Genomic DNA, 22,033 nt, shown 5'->3' on the forward strand with positions numbered 1-22,033 from the left:
TCCAGAGAGCGTGTATCTGGAGCAAGAGACATAGGGATTTCAGAGGGGCTTGAGAAAGGCGAGGGTGGAGGCGATGCAAGAAAAGAAGGTGGTGGTGGAGAGAGGCTGAGGAAAGTGGAGGTACTGGTGGAGAGCACCAGAGGTATTCAGAACACCAGAGGTGGTGTTGAGAAGGGGGCATAGAAAAGAAACAACCTGGGCAAGACCGGCAAAGTTCATAGGAGAGGAGGAAAAAGCAGGTGATGGGGCACCCAAGCCAATCTGTACTTTCCTAGTCAAGAGATGGGCTACTTGGAGAAAAGACTGATTGGGTACGTGCCCATACACTCAACGCCCTTGAGCTAATGGAATATCAGGGCCCCGGTCCAGAAGTGGGTGCTCCATAACTGAAAGAGAATTGTGATGTCTTCTGGCAAGAACTGTGAAACTATGTGGCAGTAAGGCTCATGTTTCTCGTGAATTTTATATGCTTGCCCAGAAACAAGCTGGGCTGGGGAACTGCAGCCATACCCAGGACCCTTCAACCCTGAAGTTTATAAATCAGCCAGTAGGCAAACTGTATGATTTCCCCAGAGACCATAAGTGACACCAGGTAAATAGCTAGATAATTTTGAGACATTACTTATATTTTGGAATAAGCACCCAGAGACTATGCAATAGCCATCATGACCACTGCATTAGAAGAATTGCTTTGGTATACTCAAACTATGCCTGTGGAGAAAACCAGACGAGTAGACTGGAGGAAGCTTGCGTTGCATGGGGTGTAGAGGGATTCAATAATCCTAGCAGAAAATGTCTTCCTTTTGTTGCTTTTCCTTCACTGACCCATTTAAACCTAGGTTTTAGTAACCTTGAAAATATGTCCCAGTTAAACTCTAAATTGGTAGGTTTGTACAAATGAATACATTCATAAATTGCACAGTGGTGTTAAGTCACAGGAAAAAATGTTGCCCAAATGGCTCTATATGTATCAAAAACATATAGTGCCTTAGCATATAGCTTTGGTTCATGTGAAAACACGATGGACATTGGTCATAATATCTGCAGGTACTCATACCAACCTCTAGTTGCGACATCATATGCGTAGGCTGTACTACCATTTGTTCTATATTGACTTTTTCCGTGGTACTCTAAACATATGGCTATGGCTTCTCCAATCAACTCTTTGCTGATGACACTCAGATTTTGTTCTACTTTCCTACCTTATCTGACGAGCTACAGTCAAAAACATCTCTCTCCGCTTTCAAATATGGGATGGCATCTGACTTGCTCATGCTCGACCTGACCAAGACTGAAGTTGTCTACTTCCCATCTAAAAAGGTTATTTCATCCTATCCCCCTCTTATATCATCTCCCGACTGCCTTCCCTAGTCTGTTTCCACTCGCAACTTTGGTGTCCCCTTCCACCCATCTCAAAACTTCTCCCTCTTCATCTCCAAATCCACTGCTGCGGCCAGACTTCATCTCATCATCATGAGAAAAACACGACATCTTCCCTTTAATACTGCTAAGCACCTAATCTCCTTCAGACCCTCCAGTTTATAGCGATTTTGCAATCCCGCAAAAAGCCGCGAAAAATTGTCATTTTTTTCAAAAAAGCGCAAAAATGTAAGTTTTTGCAACAAAAAAAGAATTAAAAAAAATATTCAAGGGGCCAGTTTCTAAACTTTTTTTTTACTCAAGAAATGCAATGCACAAGCACATCACTTGAGCAAAAAAGCAGTCCAATCCACAAAGGACATCTGAATGGACGCTTCTTATATGCGCCCATTTAGATGTCCTTTTTCACCCCTTTGCGCAAATCAGAGAGCGTTTCTGCACATTTAAAAGTGGATCCCAACTTGACAAGCAAGATGCGCTTTTAAATGTGCAGAAATTGTAGGCCACCCTATGCGCCCACTTTAAATACGTGCAGGAGGGGTGCCAATGCCAACTGACTCATGCAAAACATTTTTTTTTTAAAAAAACATTAAGTGTGACAGCAGCTGTCTCACTTGCATTTCTGTTCCCCAAATGGGATAGAAATGTGTTTTTTGGGTTGCATTTTACAGTGGCAGGGCCTTTAAGGTCCAGTCACGGTGAAATGCACGGGGAGCCTGTAGACCATTGTCGGCAGAACGCTGCCAAACCAAACATATTCAAGGCGGCTGGCCAGCACATCATTTGCACAACAGCTCAGCCCTGTTGAAATGCGCAGGTCACCTTTGAGATTAAGGTGGCCTGCTTATTTCCAAAAATGGGCTATCCAAAAACAGCACATACTCTACTCTATTTTTAGATGCTCCATTTTTTTGGTTCAAAATCTACAGTTTTCTTAAAATGTTTTAAAATGGTCACAATATGTGAGAGAAAGGAGTGAGAGGAGAAGTGATGGGTGAGCTGTGGCGTGGTAGTCAAGAAAGCAAAGGGAGATCAGAGGGAGATCATTGGGTCAGAGGGGGAAGCAGTGGGCAAGAGAGCAGACCGGATGCAGTGGGGCGGTGAGCCAGAAATCAGAGAAAGAGCGAAGGTACAGAAAGTGGAAGGAACGTGGGTTCATGGGTAGTAGTGGGCCAAAAGCTGAGAGGGGTTGGCGGGAAAGGGGCAGTAAGCTACAGATTGGGAGAAAGGATGAGGGAAGAGTGTGATAGACTGGGAGAAGGTGCAGAAGTAGCATGCAAGAATGAAGGACTTATACTGCGGGAGGAATTGGGGGTGTACGGTGTTGAGTTGGGAGTACAATTTGGAGTTTGGTAGGGACTAAAGAGCGCAAATTGTGACTTGGAAGTGTGACAGAGCATGCGATTATGTATGACTGAGCGTGAGGTTCAAAAATACAAGTTGTGATGGGGAATTGGTGAGACGTGTGAGGTGTGTTGGATGAGAGGTTTGTGGGTGTTTGCGGGATTGGGGAACATAAAAAGAACATTTTCAGCATTAAAACTGATAATGATTAATAACATTAATAATATTAAATAGGCATGCACATTAAACCCAAAAATGTAGCCAAAACAAACACTGTTCTGCCAAGCCAGAGACATCTAGGACTCTTCCTATTTGATACAAAAGATCCATATATTGACACCCTGGCTCTCTTGTAGCCTTGCACACAGCCTCTTTCCTGCAATGCATCAATCTTGCACCCTCCAGTCAATAGAAATTGTGCTCCAAAAATGCTGCCACAAATAAAAGTTTGTGCCGCAAAATTTGCCATTTCATGCCGCAAAAATTTGCCATTTCATGCCACAAAAATCCTGGAGGGTCTGTTTAGTACTGTCTCGATCTGGCTAGTGTGCCAGTCTACTCTATGGCCTTCCCAACTATGCTTTTTCATCTCTCAACGAAGCCTTTGCTGTGCGTACAACCTTCCCCGCTTCACCTCCATCTACCCGGCCCGTCATCAGTTAGGCTGGTTATATATGAGCTGGAGGGCAAAGTATAGACTCATTGTCATCATCTTGAAAACTATACACTGAATTCCCACACCCTATCGGCTCAACTCGCTCCCTACTCTCCCCTTGGCTCTCTATGATAATCCTCAGCTCACATCCTTGCCACCTCTCGTGCCCCTTGCGCTCCCTTACTCTCCTTGCTCCTTTACTCTGAAATATTCTTCCTCTCCTCTGCACTATTCCCACTCTATTTGTATTTAAACCCAACCCCATTCTGTTCTCCTTTCTGAAGAACCACTTTTACAGCATTCTTCCCTCCCTGTATCTCTATGCGACAACCCCACAGCACTTATCCTTCATCCTAAATCTCAGCACTTCCTCCACGATCCTGTTCCTGTATCACGTGTCAGCTTTGCCTGCATCATCTGGTCTTTATAGCCACATCCTCTGACCTATTGTTAAGGATGCCCATCCTCTGCTCTGTAAATCAATGTAAAAGGTTTTCTACACATTTTTATGCCATGAATGCAGTATTTTCCCTGTAATTTTCAACAAATAAAGTATGCCAGTCATTACAATCACCAGGGCTCAAAACGTACACTCGCCACAGGTGCCATTGGCTAAGGATAACTCTTGGTGAGTAAGAAATGGAGTGCTGTGTGTATGTGTAGAAGTAATCAAGTGACTTTTTGTATCTGCTAGTGAGTTGCAACTTGGAAATGTTCCCATCCATTAAATAACCAGTAACGTGCATCTTGGATCAGAGGGTCCTTCAAGAAAAGGCTGTGGGAGTGTTTGGAGCAAACCATGCCCACCTCCTGAATAATGATACTGATTTCCAAATTTTACACCAAGAAAAAGTAAATAATGTAGCACGAATATTTATGCTCAATTAACATAATTTTGGTCGCTACTAAACTTCAGAATTCCATATGAGTTTTCAATCGTGAGGCACAATAAGGACAATATCTGGCAAAGGGAGTGCCATCAAATAAATTATATATGGGGGTGGGGGGGCATTATCAGTACACTGACTCTGCACCCAATTCTGTTGCATTTTTTGTTAATTTTTATGTTATTTTATTGATTTCATCACCAACATTAATCCAACCCACAACATGTAGGTACTGCCATATCAGATGCCATGTACACTGTGAAACATTGCAAAGTATGCATAATATTTTAAGGTATGACTGATCAAGAAACTTCTCATTGTTAGGCTGTGACCCTGATGGCATCATTGCTTTCGGTAACCAAAAAAAGGATCCCCCTTCCACATCGCAACAACCCACCCACCATCTGGGAATAAAATACATTTTCAATACTAATTCTATTCTTTTCACAACACATTTGCTACTTGTAAAAACATGTTAATTTCAAAGATTAGTAAAACAATTTCACCTTTTTGATCGACCAAGGGTCATGTATCTAAATGGGTACATCGGTGTTTGGGCCACCCTTCACATATTAAAACGCTGCCTGCACAAGTGGATCTTTGTGCACAGTTTAATACTCCAGGAAGGGGAGCCATGTCTCATCAATATGGGAGTGTGTTTCTAACAATGCAGCTGTGACACTCTCCATCTCGACTATCCCATGGGCTTTCCTCAACCAATCCCTTTTCATGGCCAGCATATTGCGTTTCCAGAGAATTGTTAGACTCTGGCTGCCAGGAGTAGATTTCTAGGCATATACGACAACACTGTGTTCATCCCCTCTGCATTTGTTTCTACTCTGAATAATACCAATAATGGGTTAAAGTTCCTATGAATTCCGTCAATGGCTCGCATCCAACCCAGAATTTCTTTCCAATAGGTCTGGACTTTCTGAGAGCTCCACCACTGATGCCAGTAATCACATACTTCAGGGAACCTCTCCAACAATATGGGGCGCACCTGGGTACATTTTTGCTAATCTTTGAGGGGTCAGGTGCCATTGCATTAATAGCCTCCCATTATGCATCTTGTACTGCATGGAGATTGAGGTGGGCCATACCGCTCTGTATATCACTGCCCAGGTGTCACAGTTGTTTTGTAAGTCTAATTCTGCATCTCATCAGGTTTGTGTGTTTGGCATCAGTAAATGGCCCCTATTGAAGAGGTGTTTAACCTTGCAATTAATCCTCTGGAGCCATGACGTTCGTTTAGGGAACGTTCCAAGGGAGTGAGTGATCGTCGGAGGCACTCGCCCCTAAAATGGATCCAGCAATACACTTTGCAATTGTAGGTATTGCAGCGGTGGAATGCTGGCACCCTGTTGAGCTAGTGCCAATTCATCTTTCGTCATGAAGGTGCCGTCCCTCCCCATTTGCCCTGCTCTCACCAGACCGCCCTCATATTGAGGCTGAAAATGGATTGGATCGACTAACAAAACTAATAGATGGGGCCCAAATGCAGCTAAGTGGAGACAGCCATGTTATCACTCCCTACATAACCTGTGATGGACGCCAAAGGGACCACAAGACTGCCAGTACGGGATGTTCACAAATTCTGCGGGGCATGGAATTATAAGGGAACCATAACTATTTGCCTAGATTCAGAGGGGACAACATTCCATTTTCAAGACCTACCCACTGATTTTGTGTTTTTCCACAGGTAATCTGAAACTGTAGTTGTGACGCTGTATAGTATTCAAAGACATCTGGATAACCCATAACCCCTGTCAGGAAGAATTATCAGAAATGTGCCAATTCCCTCTAACTAAAAGACCCCCCCCCCCCCCCAACAACTTTGCTTGGTTTTGGGACTTGATTTTTTTTTAACCTGGAGAGAGTGAGACCCTTTTCCCCACTCAAGTATTTTAATGTGGTTTTGTACTCTTTCTTTTGGCTGTGGAGTCGAACAGACTCCATTGGCATCATCTATTACATTGCGTCACACAGCACCTTCAGTGCAGTGACACAGGGAAGTCTTTCAGATTTTCCAAGGTTTAAGTACCTTCTCTGGGATAAACTACTGTTTTCCAAAGCAATAAAGTGAAATTGACTTTACTTACATTTTGAAAACTTTCTAGACCGAGCACACACTATCTTACAATAGGGCGCTGGAGGGGTTACTTAGTATCCCCTTTGTCTAGCTTCTCATGTAACATTTTCATTTTACCCTTTCCTCGATGAATGGCTGGTGGCAGTGGTTTACTTTTTACTACCATTATGGAATTTTACTGTGGGCTGCGTTCGCAACTACAATAAAGCACACATCGGTGCCATTTTTGTCGAAATGGCTCGGTCTTTTTTCGCCATTTCTTTGTGGAAAAGTCCTTCTTGAGATTTACTGAGTGCCAAACCAGGTTTGGTCCCTTGGTTTGTTTGGTCTTTGGCGGGCTTCACAAGTGAAACCCGCCTCCAGGGTGTCTGGCTGGGGCAGGAATTGAGGGAGGTGCCCGAAACTCCCTGTGCTTAAGTATCCTAGGAGACCCAAATGCACTGTCTGGTGATTGGCCGGCTGACTGTCCGGCAACGACAGCCACCCTGCTGAGTGACTGACAGCTAGGCTGGAATGAATGAGAGCAAACTGCATAACAGGTGAGGCTTTCTGGTCGACCACTGGACGAAGGAATCCGAAGAGTACTTGAAGATGCCTGCTGCAACTCCTGAACAGTTGGTTTGCCCGGTCAAGCCCTGCTGCTGTGCTGAAACTCCACTTCCATATCGACAGAGACGCTCCTGCAAGGACGACTACTCCCTTTGAGTTGATGGGACCAATCAACTTCAAAGTAAGCCACCCGGACATCCTCTCAGAGCGGTTTAAATTTCAAAAGATTTGCTGCTGTAAACCGAATAGCCAGGGAGAGTAACACCAGTTCAAATGCGTTACTTTTAAGCAGGCCAAGAGCTCCAGATAGATACTCCAGACTCCCAGGAATCAGGACTGACCAAGCCTAAGCCCCCACAACAGAGTGCGGGACCCCAGAAGCAAGGAAAGCCCATCTTGACAGCCAGGAACCACTGTGTCGCTATTTGCGGTATTCGCGAGTGTTAGGCAAAGTTTGAATGCAGTACCATGTGGCAACACTACAAACAACTGACTACAGGTATAGGCAACCCAACCTTTGGTATAAGCTCGTACTACACAGTTTTGGTAGCGTGTTGAGCAGCCAGGCTCATCTCAAGAAGGGAAATGTGAGCTGTATTGGAGTTACACAAGGATTCACAGTTACATGTATTCAAATAAACTCATACACTCAAGGACTCTTGCATAAACAATTATTAATGTATCAGTCAGTTATAAAGCCTTCTTTAGAAGGGAGCGATATACTAGTAACACACAAATACACTTCAACACTGTACACTCCGTTTCTGAATCAGACAAGAGCCTTTTGGGATGGTCCACAGACACAACCTACACCCATAGGTGACTTCAATAACATAACAAGGGAGCTGGGGACATGAATATCTTACTGTTGGCATTTAGAATAATCTTAAAAGTTGGTAAAAGGCAAAGGTTATTAGAACACAAGAGCTCATCAATATTCTTAAGCAGGGCAAATACTTTTAGATTGCAATAGAAGAGTCATTCAATTCAATAGGCTAAGCCAAAGTCAAGTAGCAAAAGTCTTTGTATAGGATGCAGCACTTCAGGCAAGTAAATGGGAAAGTCTTTGCACAAGTTCTTAGGAGTTGATAAAAATGAAATGCGGGGCCACAAGCTGATTAGACTAGTGAATTGCAGAAATTACAAGCACTTCCACAGTAAGAGGCAAGTTCTCTTAGACTTGTTTTACAGTACCTTGGTAAAGAAGAAAAAATGCAGCTGATGACTTCTGTTCCTGTGCAGCTCTGCAGATCTCACCTTTCCTGGGCCTCGGTCGTGGGGACAAGAGGGAGGACGTCGGGGGACTCCTGCACTGCAATGGCAAAACTGCCAACCGGCAACTTAACTTTCAGTGGCTATTTCGACATTCAGCTTCTCGTGGCTACCGCAAATAGCAACAAGCACGGTTCCTGGCTGTCAAGGTGGACTTTCCTTGCTTCTGGGGTCCAGCATTCTACGGGGGGTGAGGGGGGTCAGGCTTTGTCAGTCCTGCTTCGTGGAAGTCCAGAGGATCTTCCAAAAGCTTTAGGCCAGCTTAAAAGCAACACACACACACAAACAGGTGTTCCTCTCCCTGGCTATTCGGTTTCCTGCAGCAACTCTGAGGAAAATGAACCAGCCCCGAGATGGATGCTTACTTGAGAGTTGATTGGTCCCACCAACTCAAAAGGGAGAAGTCGTCCTTGCAGGGGCTTCCATCGATATGATCTTGGCAAGTTGGCACTGCAGCAAGGCTTCACCAGGCAAACCAACGGTCCAGGAGTAGCAGCAGGCATCCTCTTCAAGCTTTTCTTTCGGTTCCTTCGTCCAGTGGTCGACTCTACCTTCCAAGCCAAAACACTTGCCTTTTATTCAGTTCTCTTCCATTAATTCCATCCTAGCTGTCGCTCACCCAGCAGGGTGTCTGTCCTTGCCGGACAGTCAGCCAATCACCACAGAGTGCACCTGGGTCTCCTGGAACACTAAGCACAGGGAGTTTTGGACACCTCCTTCACTTCCTGCCTACCCAAGACACTCTGGAGCCAGAGACTGGTTTTTCTCAGAAACCCCTCCAAAGGCGAAATGAACAAACAGACCAAACCTTGTTTGGCGCGCAGAGAAACTCTCTAGAAGGATCTTTCCACAAAGACATGGAGAAAAAAGAAGACCGGGGTCACTGTATCAAAGATTCCTCTGCGCCATTATGAAAAAGATGGCACCGGCGGTTGCTTTACCGGAACCACGAATGGTCGCGGTAAATGCAAACCACAGTAGTTCATAATGAAAACCACTGCCACCAGCCATTCGGTGAGGAAAGGGTAACATAAAACATGTTACCTAAGAAACTAGACAAACGGGATACCAAGTAACCCCTTCAGCACTCTATTGGAAGATAGTGTGTGCTGGGTCTAGAAAGTTCCAATGCCAAGTAAAGTTAAATTCACTTTACTGCTCCGGGAAAAAGTAGTTGGTCTCAGAGAATGTATTTAAACCTTGGGAAATCTGGAAGACTTCCCTGTGTCACTGCACTGAATGTGCTTTGTGACAGTTCTCGAAGATGATTCCTATGGAGTTTGTTAGACTTTATAACCAAAGGAAACAGTGTATAAAAATCACATTAAAATACATGAGTGGGAAAAAGGGTCTCACTCTCTATAGGTAAAAAAAATCAAGTCCTCAAAATCCATCAAAGTTGCTGAGGGTCTCTAAGGTGGAGGGAATTGACACATTTTTGAGAAATCTCCTTAACGGCGAGGAGCTGAAGCACCAAAGTGCCACTCGTTTGCAGTTAGCCGTTGCGAGCGGTGACCGCTCCATTGCAGGAGTGCCCAGAAGTCCTCCCTCTTGTCCCCACGACTGAGGCACAGGAACAGTGAGATCTGCAGAGCTGCACAGGAACAGAAGTCATCTGCTGCACTTTTTCTTCAATCGAAAAAGGTACTGTTAAGTCTGAGAGAAAGTACCTCTTGCTGTAGTGTTGCTTGCATCTTCTACTATTCGCAAGTCTAAAAGCTTGAGGCCCTACATTGATTCTTTTTCTTCACAGACTTCAAAAAACACTGGGCCTCATTACGAGTCACCCGGTATGGACATAACGTGGCGGTAAACCCGCCGCCACCGTTCTTTCCATACCAGGTGATTCGGAGTCCTGCAGGCAGAGGTGTCATTCACGCCAGGTCTGACCTGGTGGGTTTAACACCGCCCGCCTGCAGGCGGACGTGGAAACACCGGCACCATCACGAGATGGTGCCGGTGTTTCCATGGTCCCCATTCCCACTGAGTCCTATCGGACTCAATGGGAATGGGGATTTACCGAATTCCACCTCCGGAATTCCCAGGTCACCGGGGTTGTAATGCCCTGGTAATTCCGGGAATCACAGAGGCGGAATGGTAATTCGAGTCCGGCGGTAACCGAGCCGGAAAAACCGGCAAGTTACCGCTGGACTCGTAACAAGGCCCACTGTGTAAAGACTTTTCATGCTTACCTGCAAAGAGGTGCTTCATTTCATACAGATTTTTTGCCCATGGACTTTGGCTTAGCCTGTTCCACTGAATAACTTGTTGGGGGATCCAAAAGAATTTACCTGGTTGAGAATATTTGTGATCTCTTGTATGTTCTAATAAGCTTCTCCCTTTAACCCAATTCCTAAGTACTTTTAAATGCAACAGTGATACATTAATGTCCCCAGCACCTAGTGAAGTCACCTGAGGGTGTAGGTTGTGTCTGTGGGCCATACCAAAAGGGTACTTAATGATTCAGAAAGTTAAGAGTGTGTGTTTTGAAATATATTTGAGTGGCGTTTTATATTGCTCCCTTCTGAAGAAGGCTTATTCTAACTGACTGAAATTAATAATCGTTTTATCAAGAAACCTTGTGTTTAAGTTTATTTGAATACTTGTCACTGAATCGCTGTGTAACTCCCCTACAGCTCACATTGACCCCTCTTGAGATAAGCCTGGCTGCTCCACGCCCTACCAACCTGTGTAGTGCAGATGTGTACCAAAGGTTGGAATTCTATTGCCAGGAGGTCAGGTTGTTGTAGTGCACCCAAAGGGTACTGCATACAATCTTGCCCAACACCCCCCTCATTCTTGGGCATTACTCCTAGGCGTTTGCAGGTGAGTGCTAACCCTCCTGGGCCCCGGTTTGCTTGCATTGACTATTTTTTTTAATCTCTCCCACCCCCCCCTCGTTTCCCTCACTCCTCCTCCTTCCCATCCTGCACCCAAACCCCGAACTGGTCTTCAGAAACCCACTTGGAGCACACATCCAGAGCAGCCGCTACCCGTGCAATCCCTGTGGTGAAGGGCGTGAGGTAAAAGATACCAGCTCCAGACCGTGTTGGCCCGTTTTAGGGAGAATTCCTAGAAATGTGCTAATTCCCTTCTACCTTAGAGACCCCCCAGCTCTTTTTTGCTGGATTTTAAGACTTCAACTTTTATCCTGCCGAGAGTGAGACCTTTTTACCCCATTCTCTCAAATATTTTTGGTTAATTTGAACTCTGTTTCTTGTGGTTTTGGAGTCTGACAAACACCATAGGCATCATCTTTTTACATTGTAACACAGAGCAGTGAAGTGAAATTGACTTTACTTACAAGTGTACTTACAAGTGTAACTTTTCTAGACCCAGCACATACTATCTTACAATAGGGTGCTGGAGGGGTTAATTAGTATACCCTTGGTCTAGTTTCTCATGTAACATTTGTATGTTACCCTTTCTACAATTCATGACTGGTGGCAGTGGTTTACTTTTCCCTACCATTGTGTGTTTCTACCGCAGGCTGCAATCCCAGCTGCAGTAAAACACCCATGGGTGCCATTTTGTCAAAATGGCCCAGTCTTCTTTTTTCGCCCTTTCTTGTTGGAAAGGTCCTTGAAATTTACTCTGCGCGTCAAACCAGGTTCAGTCCCTTTGTTCGCTTCGCCTTTGACTGGGTTCATTGCTGAAGCCCGCCTCTGGCTCCAGCGTGTCTGGCAGGGCAGGAAGTGAAGGAAGTTCCCAAAACTCCCTCTCCCTTGGTTATAGGAATGCACCCAAATATGATTGGCTGGCTGGATCTCCTTGGGAGGACAGCCACCATGTTGTGTGATTGACAGCTAAACTGCAAATGAATGGGAGAAACCTGCATAAAAGGCGAGGTCTTTTGCTTGGAAGGCAGAGTCGACCACTGAACGGAGGAATCCGAAGAAGAACTTGGAAGAGGCGCCTGCTGCAACTCCTGGATCGTTGGTTTGCCCGTTAAAGCCCTGCTGCAGTGCTGAAGTCCAAATTCGCCTCGACTAGAGAAGACCTGCAAACAACGACTTCTCCCATTGGGTTGGTGGGACCAATCAACCCCAAAGCGAACTCGTCTGGACATCCTCTCGGAGCTGGCAGTACTTCCATTGCTGCTGCAGGAACCGATTGCCAGGGAGGGGAACACCAGGATCGAGTGCATCGATTTTAAGTTGGACCTGAGCTCCAGGAAGATCCTCCGTACTCCCATGAAGCAGGAGTGACCACACATGAGGGACAACAGAGTGCTGGACCACAGATGCGAGGAAGTCCATAATGTATCCGAGAACCGCAGTGGCGCTATTCGCGAGAATCTGAAACCGCGAAGTGCCAGTGATCTGATGTTTGCCCATTGCTGCCGCCGATTGAGAAACAGGAACAGAAGCCAGCTGGAACCAATTTCTTCAGACCTAAGGTACTGTAAACCTAAGAGGACTTACCTCTTATCGTGTAGCCTTGATGGCTCTCAGCGGAGACTTTTCTTGGTTTCCATTGCAGAGTTGCTTGCAGCTTTGCCCCTCACAAGCCTCCAAACTTGTGGCCCTAAAGTTATTTCATTTTCTACAACGATTTGTATAAACATTGTGAAAGACTTACTTACCTGCAACAAGTGCTTCAGCTCACCTACACTTTTGCTCAATTAACATTGAGCGATCCTGGCTCCCTGAAAAACGCTAACCTCTGACTTTGTGCTTTAACTATCCCTCAACAAAAGTCAGATTCTATAACTTCTGTAGCTGGGAAAGGGTCAATTTACTTTGCATTGGAGTTTCAGAAAGTACTTCTCCTCTAAAGAATATTTGTTAACCAATGTTCAGTTCCCTCAGCTTTTCCTTTTGACACTAAGCTCAGTATTGCTCCAAATGTGCCAGTGATATATCAATGTCCACAGTGTCCTAGCTATTTAAGTCATCTAAGGGTATAAGAAGTGTGTGTGCCATCCCAAATGGGTATCTGCGTTACAAACCTACAGCTCACATTGACCCCTCTTGAGATAATCCTGGCTGCTCAGTCACTCTACCAACTTGTGTAGTACATGCTTATACCAAAGGTTGAGTTAACTATTGCCAAGAGAACAAGGCTGGTGCAGTCTCCCGCAGGGTACTGCATACAATATTGCCTAACAGCCATTGTTGCCTGTGGTGCCTGCAGACGGCCCCAAGCCAAACATCACTTTCAGTATACTGTACCCCAGCCACATGTGCCAGATAGAAACCTCTCAAATCTAGCCGGACTGTCCCAGACAACCGGATTGGGACAGACAGCGGCCCATCAAAATTGGCCTGACTGACAGCTAGCACTATCCAGGAATTTAAAAAAAGGTGTCTTTCTGAAGACTACCTGCCTCATTGCTACTGTTGCTACTGCTATTGGACTTCGTGATATCCAGGTGTCCCAAATCTAGGTGGCGCTATTGTATTGGTGCAACAAATCTAGCGGTTACTATTGCACTTACTGTTCCCAGTGTTAAGCTCTTTCTCCCTCTTTCCAAGTGACCCAGATCTAGGTGCCGCTATTACATCTACTCTCACTACAATTACTGTTATTACATCTGCTGTTGACCCCTCTGTTAGGCTTTTCGCCCACAATAGACCTTCCAGAGGTGGCGGAGTGGCAATCCTCTACAAACCTCACTTCTCCATCTCACTCGCCCTTTCTCCCTCTATACAGGCGACTCGGTTTCAAGGTTCTGCTATTGCATTATCACTCAGTACACTCCCTGCCAACTAAGTCTTAGGTACCTCGACCCAGATACCTTCCGTCGTTGCCCTCTGGACGCGTGTCCTTGACCTCCACATTGCTCAACTGCTGGACTACTCGATCCCACAACCATGACTGACCTCCACTCCCTGATAGGGATAACACATTAACATAGATTGCCTCTCTGCCGCCTCATCTGCACCATATCTCCCCCACCCCAGCGCATGCCCACTGTACTAGCACCTACCTTCAAGAAACCCCCCCCCCCCCCAAAATATCCCACATCGGGTCCCCATCTCTGCACTCAAAACACTGAGACACTAATCATTCCGCCACCAACTCCAAGATCAGAGGAGCGCTCTGGCGCTCCAAACATCACGAGTCCCCCGCCACTACTGTGGCACTCACTCAGGAACCCCCCCCCCATCCACCAGACCAACCCCCGCCACCTCAGCCCTCCTGGCCCACGCTAATCCCCCTCTGACACCAGCACCCACTTGTATAGAGCTTTACATCACATCAACATCGTCATCTCTCTACCAACACACTCCATCCACGCCCCCCACATCAGTCCCACACTTCCTCACCACCAACAACTCTCCCTCGAAAACCCAGTGTCCCTTTAACAGCACGGTCCAATGAGGACAACTGCACCCCACAAACTCTGCACAGCCCGGCACCCCCCTCTTCACCTGTGATACCCGCTCACCGCCCTCTCCCCCCACCCTCAGCTCCTACTCGACCCCCACCCCCTAACCTGCCCCTTCAAACCCTTTCCCTTCTCTCAAAGTAGCACATCTTGCCTTTAGTAAAAACAGTCGCTTCCATCTTCTTTCCCCTCTGACCCTACTACCCTCTCTCACACACCTCTGGCAGCCAAACACACAAAACGCTGAAAGGGTAACCCGGCTCTATACCTCACGACACCTCGATCGGTCCAACATCCCATCACACCCTTCTCTCCCCATCTCCACCCACTTGATCTCAACCTCTCACCCAGTACACCAAAACCCCTAGCGCCCTCCAGACTCAAACAACAAACTCCTTGCCTAACCCCACACACCAGACATGCACCACTCACCAACCCCACCTGATCCTCACAACCACGTCTCTCATATACCAACCACTGCCGGCCTTCTCTTCCCGCTCCCCATCGACCTACCCCACTCCCCACTAACCCCCCTCAAAGAGTACCTGCGTCCAGACCCCACACTATCACCCCTCAGTCAGTATCAACCACCAAGACTGATACTACCACACCTCCCATCTCACAGGGCACCCATGTGACAAGCGTCAAGAAAACCCTTGCACCTCATGAATTCACATGCCTCCTTTTCAACGCCCACTCAATGGCAAAAAACAGACAGCATCTTTGACCTCATATCCTCTGACAATACGGACCTAATTTTTATCACTGAACTTGGTTCTCAGACGATTTTGCACCAGTCACGCACAAGGCCTTCCCCCCCTGGCTACTCGCTTATCGCCTACAACAGACCTTCCAGAGGTGGCGGAGTGGCAATCCTCCACAAACCTCACTTCTCCATCTCACTCGCCGAAACCCAGACATGCAATGCTAACTATGAATCCCTTTTAGTAAAACTCTGCCTACCATCAACACTCACATCTTCCTGGTTATGACAGACATTTTGCCAACAATCTGTGACCCCAATAGCTACCATTCAGGTAAATCACCCAGAACTCACTACTGGGAGATTTCAATGTCTGGTTCGATGTGCCCAACAACCCCATGACCCAATCCCTGGTCGACAGTCTTGAGGTACTCAACCTCTCCCGACATACCACTGGTTCAACCCACACTGGTGGTCACGCCCTTGATGCGATCTTCAGCTCCTATGACCATGTCTCTCTATTAAGTTCCATAGAGCTTACCTGGCCAGACCACTCTGCCATCCCTTTCTCCATCCACACAGCAGCCCCTCCACCCATGGCACTCCCTGCCCTCACATATGAAGACAAATAAGGTACTACCCGACCTAGCTGAAGCCCTGCCCCTTTGTCTCCCAGCGACGCTGACCTTTGATACTCTTAACCATTGAATCCTTGAATTACTTATTCCTATTACATATCTTGGCGCCTGCAGGACGCGAAGGTTGTCATCTGTGGTATCCATTTCATCTTGCTTTCTTGGTGACTTATTAGTCGCTTTCAGTGGTCTCTTTGATCAGTATCTCCTCTAACATTTGTCCGCAGGTGTGACATAACATGAAAAAAATGGAGATGAAAGCTTTATTTCCCTTCAATAAGTCACAACAGGATCAAAAACATCAAAAGGAATGGGTTTCCATAAGAAACTATGCAATGAAAGTTACAAATGTATATACATCTTTCCTAACAAGCACCCCTAAAGGAATTTACATATTTCAGTAGTGTATACTCTGGGATTCACTTACTGTAATGGTTTAATTGATAAAAGTTATGCAAGGCTTAAATAAATCGAACTAATGGCATACTTTCTGCCTCACCTGTATTATTAAGAAAACCATTTGTGTTTTCCAACTGAACTACTTACCCCTTTCCTTTGACAGATTCTGGCTATACTTTAGTGTCTTTCCCTGTTCACCAGAAAAGGATGGCTTCTCAGAATCTGTCCAGAGGGCCAATTTAAAATCTCCATCTCAACACTTGGTCAAGGTCAAATTTAAGGACTTGCAAAATGCACGCTTCTGCTGAAAATCACGAAGCCACTTAGGGTCTGGGGACGCACCATGCACCCCACTGCCCAAATACAACTAAACTTCCATAGCAGACTTTTGAGATTTTACTTGGTTACCGCTTTTGACATGGTACAGCTATGCAGTAAAACTGGGGTACTACCGCTGACCCATGTGAAAGTGTGCGGAGCACAGCAACTTGGCATTGCTTCTATATGCGTGTATGTATATGATAAAGATGTGGCCATATATGATCAGGGCTATGCTGGTCTCAGAGTTATAAGGCAGCAGTCATAAGAAGATCTAAACACTTTGTGAAGGATCTCTGGATTGAGACCAGAATCTAAATTAGGCATTTGCCCAGTGTAATTATTCTAATGATGTCCTCAATCATTTCCCTAAGTTAGTATCTACCCTATGTGGCTAGGGGACAGCAGCCACTACCTAAGCCTGACCCTGTGGGTGGTTATATGAGGGAGGGCCACCAGGAGGGAGGTGACCTTCGGGAGAAGAGAGGACAAAATTGGGTAAAGTCACATACACCCCCGCACCCTTAAACCCCTTTTGGGGATGATGCCCCCCCTCCATTCCTAAAGTCTCAATAGCCTATTATACCACTCATCCATGTACTGAATTCAGTATTAATATTCCCTGCCATAACCAGAGCAATAAATTAACGAGAGGAGGAAGAGGCAGAGGGCAGTAATGATTACTCCTGAAAGTGTCTCATACCAGTTCTGCAACACCACAAAGAAACATTCATCAACTACTTAGAAGAGGAAAAGACAAACAGTAAAGATCACCAAGGCCAGGAAACCTACGCTGCAGTCTAGCAAAGAGCTGCAGACGCTGAGCTCTGCAGTTATCTGCAAAAGCAGCTATCCGAATGTTGGGAGGAGACGACACTGTGGGAAATGCTACCAAAAGGTAATCCGCCAAGCAGGAGGAAACACCGGAATGCAGAGGACGTGCTGCCAGAGAGGGAAAGGCAGCAGAAACCAAACCCGGCACGGCAGATGCGCAGTGGATGACAAGTGGCACGCCAAACCAGCAATACAAGGAGAACATTAGCAGAGTGGCACGAGAGACACTTGAAGCACCCGGTAACCCCAGGGAAGCAGAGAGGGTTACCAGGTTGCCTGAAAGTGTGTGCTGCTTCAAAATAGCCATCCACAAGCAAAGTTAAGCATGTGAAGAATCTGAAAGACCCATAAGCTATTGCATTTGAACCTGCATCTTAAAGTGGCAGAAAGAGAAAACCATTCAACAAAATGATAGGACAATATTGGGGTCGTATGGTTTCAGGGGTAAAAGATAATTGTAATAAAGATATGATATGCAAGTCCTGACAGAAGAGTACACCAGGTGAAGAGATTTATTGTATGGAAGTCCTGGTAAGGCGAAAATAACAGATGAAGTTAAAATATGTATAAGACTGTTAAGGAAGTCCGGGTAGGGGAGTATAAAAGGCCAAATCGTGTGTGTTAAACTACAAGAGAATCCTTAGAAAGTTGCATGCCCTATGATCTTCAACTATTTGAAATGTGATTCTTTGTTTTGAACTTTCTGCAAAAAAGGAACCTGGGGAAAATAACCATTTCCCTGAGAACTGTGTGTGAGCCAAGGGGGAGAAGCCATGCTTTTGGGCTACATGCAACTTGTATATTGGTAACAGGAACCTGGGGAAGAGAGCAATGTCCTGGAACTATGAACTTTTGGTTGGAGTTTTATCTTTTTTATTGGATTGAAACATGTGTGCACCTTGAGATCTATAAAGAATACCATTTGCACCTTTGAGTTAATGTTTACAGTGTGAGGGCAAGAATAGGCTTTTGGACACAGGAAGCATTTTTACTTTGGACATCTTTAAAGACAAACCGTTTTTGGTTGAGGTGGGAAAGAGCTACTAGGATAGGGATCGTAAGGCAAGCCTTACCACCAGCCATGAGAAACTGGAGGACAATCAATGAGTTTAAAAATAAACTCAAGACTCACCTCTTTAAATGAGGATTGGGCCTCCTCCCTGGGTCGTGGTAGTGCTAAGGACAAGACTTGCGCCTGTATGCCACCGGGCCTTTTTTGGTCGCGCATGACAAATAAATTTCCCCACCCCTTTTAATTTTGAATAAAAGTGTATAGCCAAAAGGTATGACTCCTCTGTGTCTGCAGCTTATTCCTGGTTCCTCACACCAGCAAGAAACCTGAACCATTAAAGTGAATGCATTTTAAGAGTCCATCTTTCTTAACAATATTGCTCCTGCACAAGAAGCCAAATGAAAAGTAAAGCTGGAGAACATAAGGTCCAAAAACTGGAATATGACAATACAAGAGGTGCAAATAGCAAAAACAAGTAAAATACTAAACACGCGTGTCCAAAAATCCTCATGTGCAAGAGGATATCGGAGGGGGATAACTGGGTTGTTTGATGTATACCTTGTATAACAAATAAGGCACAAGAATCAATCCTTAGTGTTTGCCAACTCTCTTGAATGGAAAAATGAATACGACCTTTGCCGAACTACAAGTCAAAACATTGTACACAGGGTAATGAGGACAACCTCACTGGCTCCCAAACTGAAGTGGACCACGTCCAAGTTATTTGGGAAAGGAGTTCTACCAAGTTTTTGCTTTCTTTTAAAAATATTGATACTATACAATTTTTGCTTTTAGTAGCCACATCACCAAAAAAAGGAAATTGAGTGAGTTTGTAAAAAAAAAAAAAGAAAAATATATACACTGCAATGATTTTTCACTGGTAGCTGCTCACCCATCAGCTCCAACTGTCCATCACCACCTACCTCCGCAATCGGTTGTATGTAGAGAAAGACGCACTGATATGATATGATAGGATATTTATGTGCTATGAGGGAGCTTTTTTGGTACAAAAGGAAAGGCGGTTCTTGAACACTAGCAGCAATATTCCTAACAAGTTATCTGTGTTATATAATAGATGTGACAATCGCATCCTGTCAACAGGAAATAACGGGTGGGAAAACTTAACAGACTAGCTCACTCTCACAAAGATATCTTCTAAAACATCAAAATAAGTCTCATAGCTCAATAGACAAAATAACCAGCTGAATGCATGAAGGATGCACCCTTTCAGATGCACAATTACAGACCACAATACCCCATACATTACAGTAACATCCACATAATCTGGAAGCTGATTATAGTGTGACATTCAACCAAAGGCACTTACTTTTCGAGCTCCTCCTGGGAGTGTGCAAAAGTGCAGCTGGCCCCACGGGGGCACCCACCACGCTGCTTCATGTCCCGACACATATAGGTTTTGTACTTGCTGTGCTGAGGAGGCTGGATAAACAGTAAACAGGATGGTAAATTAAAGTAAGGGTAAATACTAACAAACTTGGTGGTTATTCTCACTAACCGGAGTCCACTAACTGAATCACAGAGCATCTTGTGATCGCAGAACAATTGTGCTCTTTTTTTTAATGTTAATCTACATAACGCAATGGGAAAAAAGAAAATTACCAGAATAATGATTACCTTCCACCATTCCAAGACTAAGTCCTTGCTCACCATCCACACATCCTGTTAGGGATATGTCTGCATCTAAAAGGCCCTTCTGCACTTGTAAAAGATGTGCTGCCACTTTAAAGCTCTACATTGTGTCCCCTTCACATGCAGAACATGTGTTTATTTAGTAGAACGGTCACACATGGTTTAAAACATGTCGCTGCCATCCCCTATTCCATGGGCAGATTGAATCAAATTATATACTTATGAGGACAGATGCATGGATGATTTGAAGGAGGGATAGCAAGTACAAACAGATCAAGTCAAAGGTGATTATCCTGCCTTTTAGGTAAGAATTGGTGCAGTCCAACTGGTGAGGACTAGACAAGACATCTCTTGCTATTAGTTAATCCACCATTTAATATAGGCCGGTACTACAGAAGTTGGTAGTGTGACTCAGTAGCCTGGGTTATCTTAAGAGGGGTAATGTGAGCTGTACAATTGAAATCAATAAGTACAAATAGCCAAGTAACACACACTATATATTTATTTATAATTATACACAAGTTTTATATAAGCATTCTCAAAAAAATGTGTATCTACTAATACCATTCAATCAAAGTTAGGATTCAGTTTGTAAAGGACAATAAATGTTTCAGCACGCAAGTGTGACTTCAGTTAATGTCAGTATTGCACTTATTTTCAGTAACCAATTCAGTTATTGAGTTGTAAAGGAAGGAAAGGTTAGAATCCGATTTTGAACATACTTTCAACAATGTAAAACAATTACTATCTCACAAAGGGAGGCCGATTAACATTTATCCCAGCAATAATAATGTACACAATTATAACCTATGAGTGAACAAGTACTGCCAAAGCCAGTATGGTCAGAAGGGTGCCTTTAGGGAGCCAGGACTGGCAAAGTTAATGGACACAGTCAATAGTTCTGATGCACTTCTTAGGTAAAGTCTTGACAAAGTTAATAAGTTCAGCAGAAATCACTGCAACTCAAGTGAGCTACTTTGTAGAGGACACAAGCTGTTCAGGTCAGTGCAGGAGAGTTGGTATCAACTCTTAAGTGGAACGAAAGCACTTTGCAAGATCGGAAGCTCGCATATGGCTAAAAGAGGAACACCCCAAGTCCTACAGTACCCGTGATTCGAAGAAATATGTTCCAGCTGGATTACTCCTTGCTACAGCTTGGCGCGCCCTTGTCCCTGGACCTTGGTCGTGGTGACAAAAGGAAGGACGTCTGGCTGGCTCCTGAGGCAATGCTCGGGAGAGGGTCTCTGCTACAGGTTTCAGTAGCTGTGTTTTGGCACCTTTTCCTCAGCATCAATGAAAAACGAATATCTCCAGTTGGCAGAAGCTTGCTCCCTCAGTCCTGGACCCTGGATCAAGATTTGCTGTCTCTGTAGGCTCCTCGGGATGCCCACGAAGACTTGGTCGGATTCAGACTTAGCAAGATGCACTCTTCAATGGTCAGAGGACGCCTGAAATCGGGCTTCTGCAGCTATGGTGAGGCCCGGCAAGTCAGGGGTTGCACCAAATGGAAGCTTGTCTTGAGGCTAGTTGGTCCGACCGGCCCAAAGGAGGAAGTCTTTGTGTATGGGTCTTCCCAGTCGATATGAAAACGGGGCAGCACAGCTGCAGGGCTTCACCGGGCACTTCTTGGTCCAGGAGGGTGCTGCTGGCGTCACATTCTTCGGATGTTCCTCTCCAGTGGTCGACTCTTCCTCGATTCCCAAAAACCTCGCCTTTTATGTGATTTCCCATTCGTTCACAGCCTATACCTTCAATCACAAAGCAGAGTGTTTGTCCTTTTAGGACAGCCAGATGGCTAATCGGGACTGGTTTCGCTCAGGCTTACCTAGAGACAAAGGGCAGGGAAGTTTCGGAACCCTCCCTCACTTCCTACCTTTCCACCATCTTGGGTAAATGGACACCCATGGGTGTTGTACTGCAGCTGAAGGTTCAGCCTGCGATAAAGATGCACATTGGTTGTAAAATTAAACCA

At 45.2% G+C, this 22,033-nt stretch overlaps 1 protein-coding gene across 5 annotated transcripts in view; it reads right to left on the minus strand.

The window, feature by feature from the left end:
- The window catches only part of RC3H1 (ring finger and CCCH-type domains 1), a 1,368,452-nt gene that overhangs the window by 815,818 nt on the left and 530,601 nt on the right, over nt 1-22,033 (minus strand). For all 5 annotated transcript variants that reach the window (XM_069641098.1, XM_069641097.1, XM_069641095.1 and 2 more), the window contains exon 9: nt 19,739-19,851. In XM_069641098.1, coding sequence (XP_069497199.1) covers nt 19,739-19,851 — 113 coding nt within the window. The remainder of the gene's footprint in view (nt 1-19,738; nt 19,852-22,033) is intronic.

This window comes from Ambystoma mexicanum, chromosome 1q, assembly GCF_040938575.1.
Source record: "Ambystoma mexicanum isolate Mex_15411 chromosome 1q, UKY_AmexF1_1, whole genome shotgun sequence".
NCBI classification, from domain to species: Eukaryota; Metazoa; Chordata; class Amphibia; order Caudata; family Ambystomatidae; genus Ambystoma; species Ambystoma mexicanum.